General features: G+C 34.1%; 1 protein-coding gene and 1 long non-coding RNA gene across 2 annotated transcripts in view; one reads left to right on the top strand and one right to left on the bottom strand.

Annotated features, from left to right (window-relative positions):
* Window positions 1–18,207, bottom strand: part of LOC136036827 (neuroligin-4, Y-linked-like) — a 277,273-nt gene that overhangs the window by 11,297 nt on the left and 247,769 nt on the right. Inside the window, exon 10 of the mRNA XM_065719159.1 lies at window positions 16,722–16,834. Within this exon, the coding sequence (XP_065575231.1) occupies window positions 16,722–16,834 (113 nt within the window). The remainder of the gene's footprint in view (window positions 1–16,721; window positions 16,835–18,207) is intronic.
* LOC136037341 (uncharacterized) lies at window positions 2,251–4,067 on the top strand. The gene is made up of 2 exons (XR_010619918.1): window positions 2,251–3,465; window positions 3,899–4,067. It is a non-coding gene; the product is annotated as an uncharacterized LOC136037341 (long non-coding RNA).

The raw sequence follows: 18,207 nt of genomic DNA, 5'->3' as shown, positions 1-18,207 counted from the left end.
TATTTAAAATTAAACAAACTATATTTATTCTGAATAATATAATCGTGACTAATAACTGACTAAGTCATCAAAATATCTCGAGCTTTTGTTTATATTATTGTTTCATTGTCAAACAGTTCGTGGTAACAAACTGTAGTAAGGAGCGACCCGGCTCAATAGTAAACAAAACTCTAAGAAACGGAATTTTGATACTAAAAGATACATCAAAGGAATCGTATTTTTATGCTGATTTTAAATATACAAGTTTCATCAAATTTAGTCTTTGTCATCAAAAGTTACGATTTGCCTTATTTTTGAAAATAGGGGGAAACACCCCCTAAAAGTCATAGAATCTTAGCGAAAATCACACCATCCCATTCAGCGTATCATAGAATTCTACTGCAAAAGTTTCGTATTTTAGTTCGTATAAATACGAAACTTTTGTAGTTTCGTATTTCTGTTCGTATTTTTTGCCAGAAGATCGATCACGGGTGCGTGTTTATTTGTTTTTTTTCCCAAGGGGTCCTCGTATCGACCAAGCGGTCCGAAAATGTCGCAAGAGGGCTCATTTTAACAGAAATTAGAAGTTCTAGTGCCCTTTTTAAGTGACAAAAAAATTGAAGGACACCTTGGCCCCCTTGCACGCTCATTTTTTCCCAAAATCAACGGATCAAAATTTTTAGATATCCATTTTGTTCAGCATAGTCGAAAACCATAATAACTATGTCTTTGGGGATGACTTACTCCCCCACAGTCCCGGGGGAGGGGCAGCAAGTTACAAAATTTGACCAGTGTTTACATACAGTAATGGTTATAGGGAAGTGTACAGACATATTCAGGGGGATTTTTTAGGTTTGGGGGGGGGGGTTGAGGGGAGGGGGCTATGTGGGAGGATCTTTCCTTTGAGGAATATGTCATGGGGGAAGAGAAATTCAATGAAGGGGATGCAGGATTTTCTAGCATTATTACAAAAAACAATGAAAAAATAAACATGAAATTTTTTTTCTACTGAAAGTAAGGAGCAGCATTAAAACTTAAAACGAGCAGAGATTATTACGCATATGAGGGGTTCTTCTCCTCCTAAATACCTAGCTCTTTATGCTAAAGTATTTTTAGTAATTTCAACTGTTTATTCTACGGCCTTTCAGATTCAGGGGTTATTCTTAGAATTGGGATAAAATTTAGGCTTAGTGTAAAGAGCTAGGTATTAAAGAGGGGACAAAACTCCTCATATACATAATAAGAATATAAGAACATAGAAGTTCGTTACGTAGTTAATTTTTAATTTACGCATATTTTTTACTAATAAAAACGGTCGTTAAAAATTAATAGCACTGGTTGCCTTTTTAAGCAACCGAAAAATTGGAGGACCACTAGGCCTCCTCCCCCACCCCTTTTTTCTCAAAATTTTCTGATCAAAACTAAGAGAAAGTTATTTAGCCAAAAAAAGAATTAATATGCAAATCTATTTTTAATAATTTATCTGTGGAGAACCAAAATCAAACATGCATAAATTCTAAAACGTTCAGAAATTAAATAAAAAAAACTATTTTTTTAACTGAAAGCAAGGAGCGACCTTAAAACTTAAAACGAACAGAAATTACTATGTGTATGAAAGGGGCTGTTCCCTTCTTAACGCCCCGCTCTTTACGCTAAGGTTTTTTACTGTTTAATAAAGAAGAATTGAGAGAAAGAGTCAAACTTTAACGTAAAGAGCGGGACATTGAGAAGGGAACAGCCCGTTTCATACACGTAGTAATTTCTGTTCGTTTTAAGTTTTAATGTCGCTCCTTACTTTTAGTTAAAAAAAAGTATTTTTTTTTTATTTAATTCTAATAAAAGGACCTATCCCTATTTGGAGCTCTTTTTTTTGGGGGGGGGAGGGAATACAAAATGTCTTGAAAAAACACATCAAACATTTAATATGTCAAAACTAATAACCCTCCCCTCGATATGTCCTTGCAGACCATTCAAGAAAAATTACGCTAAGTGTCTCTAAGATCCGTAAATGTTGTGATGCAATTTTTGACTTTTTTGTCTTAAGGGTTAATATGCAATTTTGAATGGATTCCTCCCGGATTTCCTACCTGACTTCACTAATTTCCTCTCTGAAAGTGAAAGTGTGTTTAGCCTGGAACAATTCAGTATAAGTCTAAATATATATTACTTCAATTTCTTAAATTTAAGAGCGTTTTAAACTGGTTAGTCAGTAAAGGGAACTGGTAAATGTTTTTAGAATTAAACTCGAAACAAAACTAGTACTGATAAAATGCAGGAATCTTCTTCATGCGACATGGAGAATTAAAATAATCTGTATCAGTAAATAATGTCAGGGTTATTCCATCAGCAGGCTGTTTGAGCGAGTATTATGATACTTGCTACGTAAGTTTTGAAGTTTACAAAAAGAAAAAAAAATTCAAAACCAACGTTTCAGTGTTGACTCCTCCATTCTCATTCTGCCACAGAAACAAGCATTCGCAAGACTTTGATCAGCTATTTGACGCTCACCAATCTTAGTTAGAGCATCTTATCTCCCTTGGTAATAAGCAAAGAAAAGGGAACAGGGTCCTAGGACCGGACTAAAAGCTTTTATGTTACTTGATATATTCAGGTAGATTGTCAAGAAGCAATTTTTTCTCAATAACTTGCGACACAATTTTTCAGTCTCTTATTAAATATAAATCAATAAAATCGGTAAAAACAAAAATAAATAAATATAGTAAATCTATATATATAAAAATAAGTTGTCTGTGTGTGGATCTGTGGATGGATCAGGTGACGTCATGTTTGTTCGCATATGACGTCTGAATTATTTCACACTAATACAAAAGAAGAAAAAAACTAAAAAAGGTAAAAACTACAAAAAAAACTAAAAAGAAAAAAAAACTAAAAAAGCTAAAAAACTAAAAAAAACTAAAAAAAGATAAAAATCTAATAACTAAAAAAAAACTGAAAAAAATAAAAAAAAGGCAAAAACTACAAAAAAAATAAAAACTAATAAAAAACTAAAAAAGCTAAAAAACTAAAAAAACTAAAAAAAAACTAAAAAAAGGTAAAAAACTAAAAAAAACTAAAAACTAAAAAAGAAAAAAACTAAAAAAAAGGAAAAAACTGAAAAATAAAAGAGAAAAAGAAAACTAAAAAAATATGAATAAATATATATAAAAATAAGTTGTTTGTGGGTTATGTCTGTCTGTCTGTCTGTCGAGTGACGTCGTGTTTGTCCGCATATGACGTCTGAATTATTTCACACTAATACAAAAGAAGAAAAAAAAACTAAAAAAGGTAAAAACTACAAAAAAAACTAAAAAGAAAAAAAACTAAAAAAGCTAAAAAACTAAAAAAAACTAAAAAAAAACTAAAAAAAGGTAAAAATCTAATAACTAAAAAAAACTGAAAAAACTAAAAAAAGGCAAAAACTACAAAAAAAATAAAAACTAATAAAAAAACTAAAAAACTAAAAAAACTAAAAAAAACTAAAAAAAGGTAAAAAACTAAAAAAAACTAAAAACTAAAAAAGAAAAAAACTAAAAAAAAGGAAAAAACTGAAAAATAAAAGAGAAAAAGAAAACTAAAAAAATATGAATAAATATATATAAAAATAAGTTGTTTGTGGGTTATGTCTGTCTGTCTGTCTGTCGAGTGACGTCGTGTTTGTCCGCATATGACGTCTGAATTATTTCACACCAATACAAAAGAAGAAAAAAAACTAAAAAAGGTAAAAACTACAAAAAAAACTAAAAAGAAAAAAAACTAAAAAAGCTAAAAAACTAAAAAAAAACTAAAAAAAAGGTAAAAAACTAAAAACTAAAAAAAAACTGAAAAAACTAAAAAAAGGCAAAAACTAAAAAAAAACTAAAAACTAATAAAAAAACTAAAAAAGCTAAAAAACTAAAAAAACTAAAAAAACTAAAAAAAGGTAAAAAACAAAAAAAACTAAAAACTAAAAAAGAAAAAACTAAAAAAAAGGAAAAAACTGAAAAATAAGAGAAAAAGAAAACTAAAAAAATATTAATAAATATAAAAAATATAAATATAAATATAATATAAATTAGCAATCAACAAAGCACCGAGACACAAATGACGACCGGGACACAGGGAGTATAAATGACGACCAGGACATAAGTAAAAAAAAAACTAAAAAAACTAAAAAAATGGTAAAAACTACAAAAAAACTAAAAACTAATAAAAAAACTAAAAAATCTAAAAATCTAAATAAACTAAAAAAGAAAAAAAAGAAAAAAGGAAAAAAATAAAGGAGAAAAACAAAACTAAAAAACGAATGTATATACAGACCGGGACACCGGGATACAAATGACGACCGGGACGCAGGGAATATAAATGATGACCGGGACACAGGGACACAACTACAATGGGGACGCCGGGGGGCACAGGGGGATATAAATGACGACCGGGACACAAGGAATATAAATGACGCCCGGGACACTCAAAGAGAAATCACAGACTGGAACACCGGGACACAAATGACGACCGGGACACAGGGAATATAAATGACGACCGGGACACAGGGACATAACTACAAAGGGGACGCCGGGGTGCACAGGGGGATATATAAATGACGATGGCGACTCAGGGAATGGTCGATTAGCAATCACCATCAACAAAGCTCAAGGGCAATCATTAGAATCATGAGGTATAGATCTGAATACGGATTGTTTTCCCATGGACCATTATATGTTGCATGTTCAAGAGTCGGTAAACCTGACAATCTATTTATATGCACAGACAATGGGACAACTACAATGGCGCGTAACTAATATGGCGCGTAACGACTTACGCGCGCGGGGGGGCTTGGGGGGGGGGGGGGGCGCGAAGCGCCCCCACCAACTAGGTGTTGGGGTGGCGCGAAGCGCCACCCCAACAGCTAGTGATATATAAATTAATAGTAAGTAAATCAATAATGAATAAAAAACATTAAAAAATAATAAATGGTATCTATCAGGCACAAGAAAGCTTTAAATGAAATGTAAAAACCGAAATGGATCTTTTTTCTTTTTTTTTCATTTGTCGGTAAACTTTGATTTATAAAAAGATATCAATGTCATAAGATTTATTAGGATGAAGCTATATTTGAATTAAAATTAACGGAAATTTATCCCAATTCTATAAGCTAATAATTAATTTATGATGACAAAATAAATATAATTTTCGCTACAAAATGCTATAAAAAACTAAATAAAATAATTAGGTTTGCAAGTGCCAAATTTGTAATTGTCAAGCTTGCAATAACCAAATAAAAAAATATTCTCCATTTTTGCAAACATAAATTCTTTTTGACCCTATTTGCTTGAATTTCATTCACAGGGAAAATTGGTTTCCACCGAGTTTAATTCTCTAAAGAAAGGTCATTTCCCTAGAATGACTGTCAAGTCTAGAATACTCTTAAACTGAAGAAACTGCAATTAAGAAAGCATGCTTTTTGTCAAATGCATCCAATAAACTAAATTAGGTTTATCCATGTGCTCTTAGACATAAAAAATATATTATCCTTGCGCTGAAGCCAAATAAATGATATTTTTTGGAAGTAATGAACTGCAATTAGGCCCTGAGAACACCCCTTCAGCTTTTTAACTCCCGCCAATTTTCCATCTTTAATAATTGGTTCAATGAAGTGGTCCGGGTGGCTGTGCTAAAATTCCATGCTAAAGGTGTAAAGCAGGCAGGGTAAAACTCCTCGACCTAGGTTTAAAAATATCTCGGCTTAGAGTCTAATTAGAAATATCTTTACGGATATTGGCATATCATTCTATTAAATCTTCGAAGACAGCGTAAAAAGAAAAAAAGTAAGAAAGTAGCAGATGTTAATTTGATTTTATATTTGTTTAGAATTTTTTTTTTATTTTTGTTTTAGTAGCGGGCCCACAAACTAAATATAACCATTCAAGTTTTTAATAGCTTTAGTTCGATAAGAATGGAAGTTTGGCTGCAGATGGATTTTAGAAAGTTGCTTTCCTATGAAATATATCTGGATATGTAAGCTGTTTTTTTTTTTGGTAAATGAGACGATTGACTTTTGGAAATTAGCTTTTTTCAAGTTGGTTATAAAAGTACGGTTTAATGCATTTATTTTTTGCTGATTGTAAGAAAATGTCTTCCCATTTCTTTCTTTATTTATTTCTTATTTTATTAATCTATGGCGTCCTGCATCGTCTGATTTTATTTTATTATATGTAATAATTGACATCCAATTGCTTTTTTTCTTTTTTATTCTTTAGTTTTTTTAACCACGGAGAGTCATTTATTACTGTAGACTCCTAAACGAACACTGAGAGAAGCTCTCAGTTTTAGTATCTTACATCAACATAGCTTCTCTCAGTTTAGTATATAATTAAATAAAAACAACAAGTTTTTTTAAATGAAAGTAAGGAGCGACATTAAAACTTAAAACGAACAGAAATTATTCCGTATATGAAAGGGGCTTTTCCTCCTCGACACCCCGCTCCTTACGCTAAAGTTTTTTATTGTTTTAAAAAGTAGAGTTGCGAGAAAGAATCAAACTTTAGCGCAAGGAGCGGGGTGTCGAGGAGGAAAAGCCCCTTTCATATACGGAGTAATTTCTGTTCGTTTTAAGTTTTAATGTCGCTCCTTACTTTCATTTAAAAAAACTTGTTTTTTTTATTTAATTTCTGAAAGTTTTTGAACTAATGCATGTCTGATTTTGGCTCTCCGTACATAAATTACTAAAATGAAATTTGCATATTAATTCTTTTTTTTAGCTAAATGGCTTTCTCTTAGTTTTGATCAGACGATTTTGAGAAATAAGGGGTGGGGAAGGAGGTCTAGTTGCCTTCCAATTTTTCGGTTACTCAAAAAGGCAACTAGATCTTTTAATTTTTAACGAACGTTTTTATTAGTAAAAAAAACGTAACTTAAGAATTAACTTACGTAACAAACGTACATAACTTACGTAACTTACGTTACGTTTTATCCCAATTCTTTAAGAATGACCCCTGAGTCAGAAAGGCCGTAGAATAAATAGTTGAAATTATTTAAAAAATTTTTAGCATAAAGAGCGAAGTATTTATCTCCTCCTAAATACCTCGCTCTTTATGCTAAAGTATTTTTAGAACCCTTCATATGCGTAATGATCTTTGTTCGTTTTAAGTTTTAATACTTCTCCTTACTTTCAATTGAAAAAACTTTTTCATGTTTATATTTTCATTGTTTTTTTATAGTAATGCTAGAAAGTCCTGCGCCCTTTTCATTGAATTTCTCTTCCCCCATGAAATACTCCTCCAAGGAAAGATCCTCCCATATAGCCCCCTCCCCTGAACCCCACACCCAAACCAAAAAAATCCCCCTGATAACATCGGTACACTTCCCAGTAACCATTACTGTATGTAAACATTGGTCAAAGTTTGTAACTTGCAGCCCCTCCCCCAGGGACTGTGGGGGGTAAGTCATCCCCAAAGACATAGTTATTATGGTTTTCGACTATGTGGAACAAAATGGCTATCTCAAAATTTTGATCCGTTGACTTTGGGAAAGAAATGAGCGTGGGAGGGGGCCTAGGTGCCCTCCAATTTTTTTGGTCACTTAAAAAGGGCACTAGAACTTTTCATTTCCGTTAGAATGAGCCCTCTTGCAACACTCTAGGACCACTTGGTCGATACGATGACCCCTGGGAAAAAAAAAACAAAAAAAAAACAAATAAACACGCACCCGTGATTTGTCTTCTGGCAAAAAATACGAAATTCCACATTTTTGTAGATTGGACCTTGGAATTTTGTGTATAGGGTTCTCTGATACGCTGAATGCGATGGTGTAATTTTCGTTAAGATCCTATGACTGTTAGGGGGTGTTACCCCCTATTTTCCAAAATAAGGCAAATTTTCTCAGGCTCGTAACTTTTGATGACAAAGACTAAATTTGATGAAACTTATATATTTAAAATCAGCATAAAAATCCGATTCTTTTGATATATCTTTTAGTATCGAAATTCTGTTTTTTAGAGTTTCGTTTACTATTGAGCCGGGTCGCTCCTTACTACAGTTCGTTACCACGAACTGTTTGATTGTTATATACTAAATATTGTAACAGCGTTGTGCTTTAATAAACGACACGTTAATTTGATTGATTTTGATTGATTTGATTGATTGATGTTAATTTGATTGATTTTGATGCAGAATCGGGATGAAGCTTGGTGGATAGAATAAACAAATGTCCTTGATACGTGATTGACAGAATCGTACTAGATTCGCTCTATTTGGGGGAGTTGGGGGGAGGGGCTCTGTGATTTGGCGAGTTTGGTGCTTTTGGACGTGCTAGGACGATGAAAATTGGTAGGCTTGTCAGAGAGCTGCACAAATTGACTTGAAAAAGCCCTTCCACCATATGTTCTCCATATTAGTTGCCATATTGGTTGCATATGTTCTCCATATGACTCTCCGTGGTTGCAGATGTTAATTTGATTTTACGTTTGTTTATAATTTTTATTTTATTTCTATTTTAGTAGTGGGCCCACAAACTAAATATAACAATTCAAGTTTTAATAGCTTTAGTTCGATAAGAATGGAAGTTTGGCTGTAGATGGATTTTAGAAAGTTGCCTTCCTTCCTATGAAATATATCTGGATATGTAAGCTGTTTTTTCTTTTTGTATATGAAATGATTAACTTTTGCAAATCAGCTTTTTTCAAGTTGGTCATAAAAGTGCGGTTTAATACATTCACTTTTTGTTGATTGTAAGAAAATGTCTTCCCATTTCTTCCTTTTTAATTTTATTAATCTGTGGCGTCCCGTATCATCTGACTTGAGCTAATTATATTTAATAGTTGGCATCCAATTGCTTTTTTTTATTGTTTACTTTTGTAACCACGGAGAGTCATTTATTACTGTAGACTCCTAAACGAACACTGGGAGAAGCTTTGTCCCCCTACTATGTAAAAATTATAAAACATATGTTGGAGGGGGAAACCTAGCAAAAACACATTGAATTTAGGCTTCTGTAGTATTTTGCCCCTCCCCTTTCTAAAAAAATCTTAGTGTGCATCTTTGGCACAATTATCTAATTTTTTTGTTCAATTTTGAATAAATTTGCTGCAAAATTTAAGATTGTTGAAAATTCAATGTAACTTTTGATTGTGATTCATAGATTCGTTTACGATTTTGTTTACCTTTCCTCGAAAAGAATTTTTCTATTGGTCATATTACCCCCCCCCCTCCATTTCTTGCGCAGCCTTCGATGTAGGATTACAACTCCTGGAATACGTTATATTTTTTAGTTATTTTGCCTTTTCTTGTGCTATATACAAAAGTTTGAATTTGTGACTCCACTAAAATCTTGGCTTGGATATGAATAATGTTGGGCTAAATTTGTCGACGATAACTGAAATGTCACTATCAAACAGTTTGTGGTAGCGAACTGTAACTGCGGAGCGACTCGGGCAAATGGTAACTAAAACAATAAAAAAAAGGAATTTCGATATTAACTTGTTTTTTACATGGTATTTTATATTCTGTATAGTGTATTTAGTATCTAATAAATGAATGAATGACTGAACTGATGCATCAAATGAACTGTCTTTTTATAAGGATTCCAAACATAACAAATTCATTATCTTTAAGTTTATCCGTCGAGCTTGAAAAAAATTGCCTGATTCTCAAAAAAGGGGGAAGCGACCCCAAAAATTCAAGAGATCCTAATGGTAAGATCCTAATGGTAATTAACGTAATTTAAGAAACCAACATGATTCTGGATTCAGCGTGTCAGAGAGCAGTGTAGAGGTTTCAACCTCCTATCCCCAAAAATGTAGAATATTGTATTTGATCTGTGTGTGTGTTTTTTTTCAAGGGAGATCGAAACAAACCATTGGTCCTAGAGATTTGAGGGAGAGCCCGTTTGAAAAAAAAATCAGAAGTTCTAGTGCCCTTTTTGAGTAGCCAAAAATATTTAAGGGCAACTAGCTAGCCTCCCAAGCCCCTTTTCCCCGAAGACATCCAATCTTGAGATAGCCGTTAGATTAAGCATGGTTGAAAGCTCCAATAAAGGTGCCTCTGGAGATGACAAGACCTCCATAGCCCCAAGGCATAGGGCTATAAGTTATACAATTTGCCCTTTGTTCAAGTATAGTATTTGCTACTAGAAAATTTACAAAAATTTCCTTAGGAATAATTTTTAGCAAGTAGAATTTTCCTTGGATAAAAAAATCTCCAGGGGGAAATTTAAAACGAATTTTTCTATGGAAGGGGGAGAGAAGAAGATTTTTTATCATGATTTACAAAAAGGTCAGGAACTGATTTTGAAAGAGCAGTTAAACCTTGGAAATAAATATTGAAGGCGTTTGGATCTTTTAAATTTTTAATTATTTTTTAAGTTAGTAGTTTTTCCATAGCAGGGATGGGGAGGAATCTCCTCCTATCTTTTCATTGTCAAGATTAGTGATTCTGGTTCTTCAGTACTTTATATAACTTTACTGTAGTTATAGTGAATTAAATCCTCCACATCAGAGCATAGGCGTCACAAACATGGCATGTAAAAGCCTTTATCGAATATCAGATTTTTTCAACAATCAAATAAGAAAAATGAAGTTGTTTTCAACTGAAAGTAAGGAGCAAGATTAAAATTTTAAAACGAATAGAAATTGTTCGGCATATCAGGGGGATACCCTTTCCTCAACCGTCACTCTTTACGCTAAAATTTGACTTTTTGCCACAATTCTTAAGAGAGACGGCTCAAATAAAAAGACGGTTAAATTGGAAATAGAGGTATTTCCAAATAATTTTAAGACTTTAGCATAAAGAACAAGGGTTAAGAAACGGGTATGCCACCTAATATACTTAAGTTTTAATCTTGCTCCTTGCTTTTGGTTAAAAAATGTTTTTTTATCCTTTTTAAATGCAATGCTTGTGATAACTATGCTGTGATATTTGGGTATTTAATGCACTTGGCTTCACTAAACGTAGATATAGTAATGGAGGGTTAGGGTAGCTGATCTAGAAAGTGGACGGACAGGTTGAGATGGCTCCCTTCTTCCCACTGCGAAAAAATACTAAATAAAAATAAGCAAAAATTTAAGAAATCCAATCACCTTAAAAATTATTTTCACAGCTACTCTTTCCGAACCAGTATGGACAGAATTTCGTCGGTACAAAAAATCGAGGAAAAAATGAGGCTACATCGACATGGGTATATATTTTTTTATTTAGCAGCAATGACGTTTGACAAATCAAAGTATCAGTTACTTTTGACGGCCAGTGATTTAATCCCTGGGCGAGCAAAAGGTCTGTTTTGTTAGTACAGACAGCCAAAGTGAGGGGGGTTTCTCGTTTATGAGTATCAAGGCAATGATTGTCGCTCGATTGAAGCATTGCTGACTTGGAAAATTACCAAGTATTAGGGTTAGAATGCTAAAATGAAGTTCCACGTGGAGAACGAGAGCCAAGCAACGCTAGTATAATTAATGGAAACTTTGGTGAGTCGATCCCAGATCTTCGAAGTAGACAGAAGAATCAGAATGATCTTCGACCAGAAGAATCAGTATAGTTAATTGAAGCTTTGGTGAGTCGATCTTCGAACTAGAAGCTTCGGTGAGTCGATCTAGGATCTTCGAACTAGAAGAATCAGAATAATCAGAATGATCTTCGGTCAGAAGAGTAAGTATAGCTAATTGAAGGTCTGGTGAGTCAATCCATGATCTTCGAACTAGAAGAATCAGAATTATCAGAAGAATCAGAAATGATATTCGATCAAAAGATTCAGTATAGTTAATTGAGGCTTTGATGATTCGGTCCATCAACTAGAAGAATCAGAATTATCCTCCATAGAACTTATGCATCATCCTTGGTATATTCTTTTGCACTCATAAAAAGATTTCAAAACAACATTAATCCCATTAATCCCAACATTAATCACATTAATCCCATGATTAGGCAGGAAGGTGTTCATTTCGCTTTAAATTGCCTTGATAGTTAACACACAGGTTTACACAAAATACATTACAAGATTTGGAAACAGTATTTATCCAGGGACTAGGTGGTAAGATGACTATTTGTACATTGCCTTGATTTTTAGTAGACGGTTTTACTAAAAGAAGAAACATTACAAGGGTTTATAGCAGAATTTATCCTGTGATTAGGTCGTAAGATGACCATTATATTGTACACTGCCTTGATAGCTAGCAGACAGGCTTAAACAACAAAAAAATTAAAACAATATTTATCCCGTGAATAGGCTGTTAGGTGGCTATTTTGTCCATTATCTTAATAGTTATCAGACAGAATTACTAAAAAAAAAACATTAAAAGGGTTTAACACAACATTTATCTTGTGATTAGGCCTTAAAATGGTCTTTTCTTTGTATACCGTCTTGACATTAAGTAGAAAAGTTCAAAATATGCGGTAAACGTTAAAAATAACAAGGATATAAAAGCAATATTTGTCTCATGCCAAGTCGTAAAAAATTTCTATTGAACAGTCTTAATCTGAATTCCAGTCTCTCCTAACTTTTTAACGAAATGCTAACATATTTTGACATTCCTGTGTATATGCACATCGTGTACATAACTGGACATAACAAAATTATATTCCAGTCTTTATCCTCACATTGATCCAAATTCCTTGACTTACTTGACTTAACTTGACTTAATCCTCATGCTGAAATGCTTTCGGCGTTGAGTGATGCTACATGGAGCCTCCATTTAGACCGGTCGCTTGCAAGGATGTGGACGTCCTCCTGAATATTTGCCATGGCTAAGAAGGCACCTGTCGTGTCCTTCCATCTGGTTGGGGGACGACCTCTTGGGCGTTTCCCGCCGTGCAGCACGGGATTAAAGTCAAAAATCGTTCGTGCGGGAGTGTCGGGGGGCATGCGAAGGAGATGCCCGTACCAGCTTAGTGTTCGCTGGGCGAGTTGTACTGAGAAGGGCGTTTGAGCAGTTAACGCCAGGAGGTTCTCGTTGCTAACAAAATAGTGCCAGCATAGTCCTTTAATGTGGCGAAGATGTTTTGTTTCGGCTATATTTACGGTGCCAAGCACAGACTGAGTGGCTGGTCAGGTTTCGGCTCCGTAAAGAAGCACGGATCCCACCGAAGCATTGTATATGCGCATCTTGGTCCTACGGCTGATAGAAGGTTTCCTCCAAAGGGCACTTAGTCTTCCCACTACTGCTGAGGTTTTGGCAATTCAGTGCATTAGATCTTAGAGGATTGATCCGTCATTTGAGAGGAATTCCTTGGAAATCCAAATTTCTTGGTGCACTCAAAAATACTAACTTATACAACCCAACGTGTATTCCTAAATGCCCTGTGATCTATGTTCTGTCCGTGACTTTGTACCGACGTTCGTTTAGGATAGTATGCTGGAAATACCATATTACTTTTAACGAGCGTGTACCAATAAATTGTGCCACAGATTATTTTGTAAAAAAGATCTAAGGTTCTACTTTTCTCGGGTTTCGTCCAACCTCAATAAGGCATTGAAAACCAAATTATCAATTATTTTAAAAAAAGCTCCTATTAAGTGAGTAGTACCAAAGTGTGTAGTAAGAAATACCATCTAAACATAAAGTTGCATTTAAATACTTCATATTACCTGATGATATCTTATATCTGTGAGCTTATAGTAATTTACGGTAGTTCTTCGTTCAAACCAGGTAACGATTAAACCAGGCAATTACTGTCTTGGGAATTTAATCATCGTATTTCACAATTTTGTTTCGTCTCATCTTTACTAGTATTTTCTTTCTCTGCATCAGCAACATTTCTTTTTGCATTTTTTGCTTTATTTCATCTACTACTACACCTAATAGATAGATAGATTGATAAGTGTATTTCAAAAACCCGTGGGCCATATACACAACTACACCTACACTACTACACCTAATAACTCACAGCAACACGACCTGAGCCCAACACAGTTGCGCACGCTTCACTTTCGTCCAAGATTATTCATGCATGTACTCCTTACTCCCTACCATGAACGTCTTATCTCCTTTAAATTTCCTTATTACCTCTTTTGCCCAGTCCGATGACGATTCGTTAGGCCCGAAATGGATGACCAAAAAGCACAATCTTTGACAATATGGAATCCTAAATGCGTGTAATATATCATATTCACCTTCCATCTGTCAATATTTCGTGACTTAGTCATTAGTATTTCTTTCGTTTGACAAAAAATAAGTTTAGGTGACGCTTTTGACAGACTTTTAAGAATAAGTCTTATTGCATCTCTTATCAGGTACTTATGTAAGTTATATTCCATTGATCATATAGGCAGAAATAATATTTTAAAATTATTCGTCATTTGTATATTCAATCTTGATTATAAATTTTAATCATCTTGGATGTGAGCTGAAATATTTAAATTTCTACAATTTCAATTTTTTCTACTTCAGAAATGATAAAGTGCTCATGCCCGTCATCAGAACATAAACACAAATCAAAGAGAGTTTCCTTGTAAAAAAAAGGTATGACTATAAAACAGTCTGTTCTTTTTACTGGCTTAATATCAAACAGTTCGTGATAACGAACTGTAGTAAGGAGCGATCCGCCTCAATAGTAGCCAAAACTCTAAAAACTGGATTTTTGACGACAATTACATCAAAAGAATCGAATTTTTACGCTGATTCTAAAAATATAAGTTTCATCAAGTTTAGTTTTAACCATCGAAAGTTGAGAGCCTGAGAAAATTTACCTTATTTTTGAAAATAGGGAGAAACACCCCCTAAAAATCAAAGAATCTGAAAATCATACCATCAGATTCAACGTATCAGAGAATCCTACTGACCAAAAAACTGGAGGGGACCTAGGCCCCTCCCACGCTCATTCTTTTCCCAAAGTCACTGGATCAAAGTCTTGAGATAGCCATTTTGTTCAGCATAGTTGAAAGACCTAATAATTATGTCTTTCGGGACGAGTTAATCCCCCACAGTCCCCGGGGGAGGGGCTGCAAGTTACAAACTTTGACCATTGTTTATATATAGTATGGTTATTGGGACGTGTACAGACATTTTCAGGGGGACTTTTTCACGTTAAAAGGGAGTCGGGGGAGGGGCTTACGTGGGAGGATCTTTCCATGGAGGAATGTATCATGAGGGAAGAAAATTTTCATGAAGGAACTGCAGAATTTTCTAGTATTATAAAAAAAACAATGAGAAAATAAATTTAAAAAAAGGTTTTTCGGGTGGAGGTAAGGAGCAGCATTAGAACCAAAATCGAACAGAACTTATGACGTAAATAAGGGGTCCGTCTCCTCCACGACACCCAACTCTTAACGCTAAAGTATTTTTAGTTATTTCAACTATTTATTCTACGGCCTTTGTGATTCAGGGGTCCTTCTTAAAGAATTGGGACCAAATTTAAGCTTTAGTGTAAAGAGCGAGGTATTGACGAGGGGGAGTACTCCCTCTATACGTAATACAAATATACAAATATTGAATTTCGTTACGTAAGCTAATTGGTAAGTTACGTATATTTATTAATAATAAAAAAGTTCTAGTTGCCTTTTTAATTAACCAAAAATTGGAGTACAACTAGGCCTCCTCCCCCACCCCTTTTTTCGTCAAAATTGTCCGACCAAAACTATGAGAAAGCCATTTAGCCAAAAAAAAAATTATTATGCGAATTTTGTTTTAATTATTTATGTACGGTGATTCAAAATCAAAACATACATTAACTAAAAAAAGTTCAGAAATTAAATTAAAAAAAAGTTTTTTAACTGCAATCACGGAGCGACATTAAAACTTGAAAAAAAAACAGAAATTATTCCGTATATGAAAGGGGTTGTCCTCTCCTCAAAGCCTCGCTCTTTGCGCTAAAGTTTTTTTTCTTATTCTTTTAAAAGTAGGGTTATGAGAAAGATTCAAACTTAAGCGTAAAGAGCGAGGTGTTGAGTAGGGGGCAACTCCTTTTATATACGGAATAATTTCTGTCCGTTTTAAGTTTTAATGTCGCTCCTTACTTGCAGTTAAAAAATATGTTCTTTTTTATTTAATCTCTTACAAAAGAATCAATCAGCCTTCAATAAGATGAAGTTATTTTTCCCTAAGCAAAACTGAATAGTCTAAATTGGTTGTTCAGCATTAGTTAGCCAGAATTTTTAAATAAAATGGTTTAAAATAGCGAGGGGGGATTTTCCTCGTCATAACAAAAAAAAAAAAAATACCATTGAACTTTACAGTCCCTGCCGGCGATCTTCATTTCGTGGCTCTTAAGCCAGGAAGTGAAATGGGGTGGAGGGGTTTGGGGGCAAGTTGTCCTGTGCTTTTGCAAACCCTTCTTGTTTACCTTCCCCATATTTCCCCACCTACTCATTTAGAAGTGGCTTAAATCTGGCTGAGCTTACAGAGTCATGCGATTGACCACAGTTCCAAACCAAAGAAACAGCGACGCCAGGGTTCAAACCGTCGTACAGGGGAATTCAAGTTTAACGTGGCAACCTCATTATAAATATAGAATAAATTGATTGATTCCCGAATGTACGTCACAAAAATGGAATGAAAGCACATCTTTTAACACAAAAATATACGACAGTAGTCTCACTTAGTTCTACAATTTACGGAGAAACAGCCATATCGAACAGAACGTACCAGGTTCAAAATAAACCTGACTGGTGGACTTACAAGCATATGTCTAGGAAGCAATCTTTCCTCGGGTTTACTTGCAGCCTTATATGGTAATACCAAAAATTTTAAAGTAAAAAGGAAATGTAGATTTACAAACCTGCAACCCCTCCCTCTCGAAACAACCAAATTTCAGCAAAAAAAAATAAATAGATTTACTTGCCTAATTCCATATACTTCTGCTTCAAAGGGTCGTATGGCTCCCATGCAACGTACTTCGGCTTCTGTCTCTCTTTCAATTGTACATTTGATATCTCTTGATTGTAGTTCGGATTTCTGAAAGAAAGTTCTAATATATAAGAGAAACACTTGAGATCGAATTGTACAATCAAATAATCAAATTGTATCTATATACACACTGAGAATATTAAAAAAGGCGGTTTAGGAGAGTGGTGATATATCGTAAAGCCAAATAAAACGTTGTCACCAGCAGAAGGAGAGATCCCAAAAAAATAGCCTTCACTGGGAGTTTATCCTGAACGTATGTGTTTGTTATCTATGGAACACTGACCGTCGGACTCCTTGGAAGGGTATCCAGTAGGCTTTAATATTTGAAAAATCTGGTAATTTTTCTGGAGCAGAAAAATCCCTCAAATGCGTGTTAATAATCCAGATAGACTTTGAAAAGCACCTAGAATTTCACCTTCATGTTATCTTTGTCATTACTCGTTTATCCGCGATATCTGAATTTCATAACCATTTGGGCACACATTGGTAGAGGTAGAAGAGATTGCCCTCTAGAATTCTTCCAAAAACCTCCCACCTTAACCCCTAAGAAAATTTAGAAGCTTACGGAGTAAAAATTTATATTTTAACTCTCCCTGCTTCGCACAAAATTATTGCAGTTCATTAATTCTAAACTCGTAATTCTGACAACATCTCTGCGCTTATTTTATCCAGCCAAATTTGCCCATAGCAATGGTCAATAATGTTTTTTCGTAAGAAATCTGGATGGCAAATCTAGTGATTTTATCTTGAATTTAGATGCATAGTTAGAATTACCCATCAGGCATAGTTTTTTGGTGAAATCTACTTAACAAAATTTGATTTTAGCTTTTTCTTTGACATTTAATAGGGATCTTTACCTTATGCGTCTAATTTTACTCAAGCTGTGCCTAAGGTAAAATATAATGGTAAAATATCATAGAACATGGGTGTGTTATTTAAATAAAATCTGGACACGCCCAGTCCTAATACTCTAGGAATTTGATGTATGATTATTCAGCTGATGATAAAAGTGGAAGCATAAAAGGATAAACTAGGGTTGTGTGTAATGTGTTTAAGTGTTTTGTGCTTCCATTATGCCATAAAGAGGTGCAAATCATGCAGATAATTTCTGCAATATTTCTGGTAAGTTAACTTTCAATTCTTGTAAGCAACATTTTACCCCACTTGAGTTTCACGTACTAGACGACTGACTGGCTGGGACAATGATACACGTCATGCACCATTGACTATTCTCAAAAGAGGGAACCAAATGATCGTGTTGTTTGATATTGTTATTTCCTTTTACAAATATTCAAAAATCACATCTAAAACAAAATATATAGTTAAGTATCCATCAGTGGCAATCCACAATAAACATTATCTTACGCAATGAAGACCTCCCTCTACCTGTATATACACATACGACTTTAAGTGATAACTCT

Source organism: Artemia franciscana, chromosome 16 (assembly GCF_032884065.1).
Source record: "Artemia franciscana chromosome 16, ASM3288406v1, whole genome shotgun sequence".
NCBI classification, from domain to species: domain Eukaryota; kingdom Metazoa; phylum Arthropoda; class Branchiopoda; order Anostraca; family Artemiidae; genus Artemia; species Artemia franciscana.
This window is presented reverse-complemented; position numbering and strand designations above follow the sequence as displayed.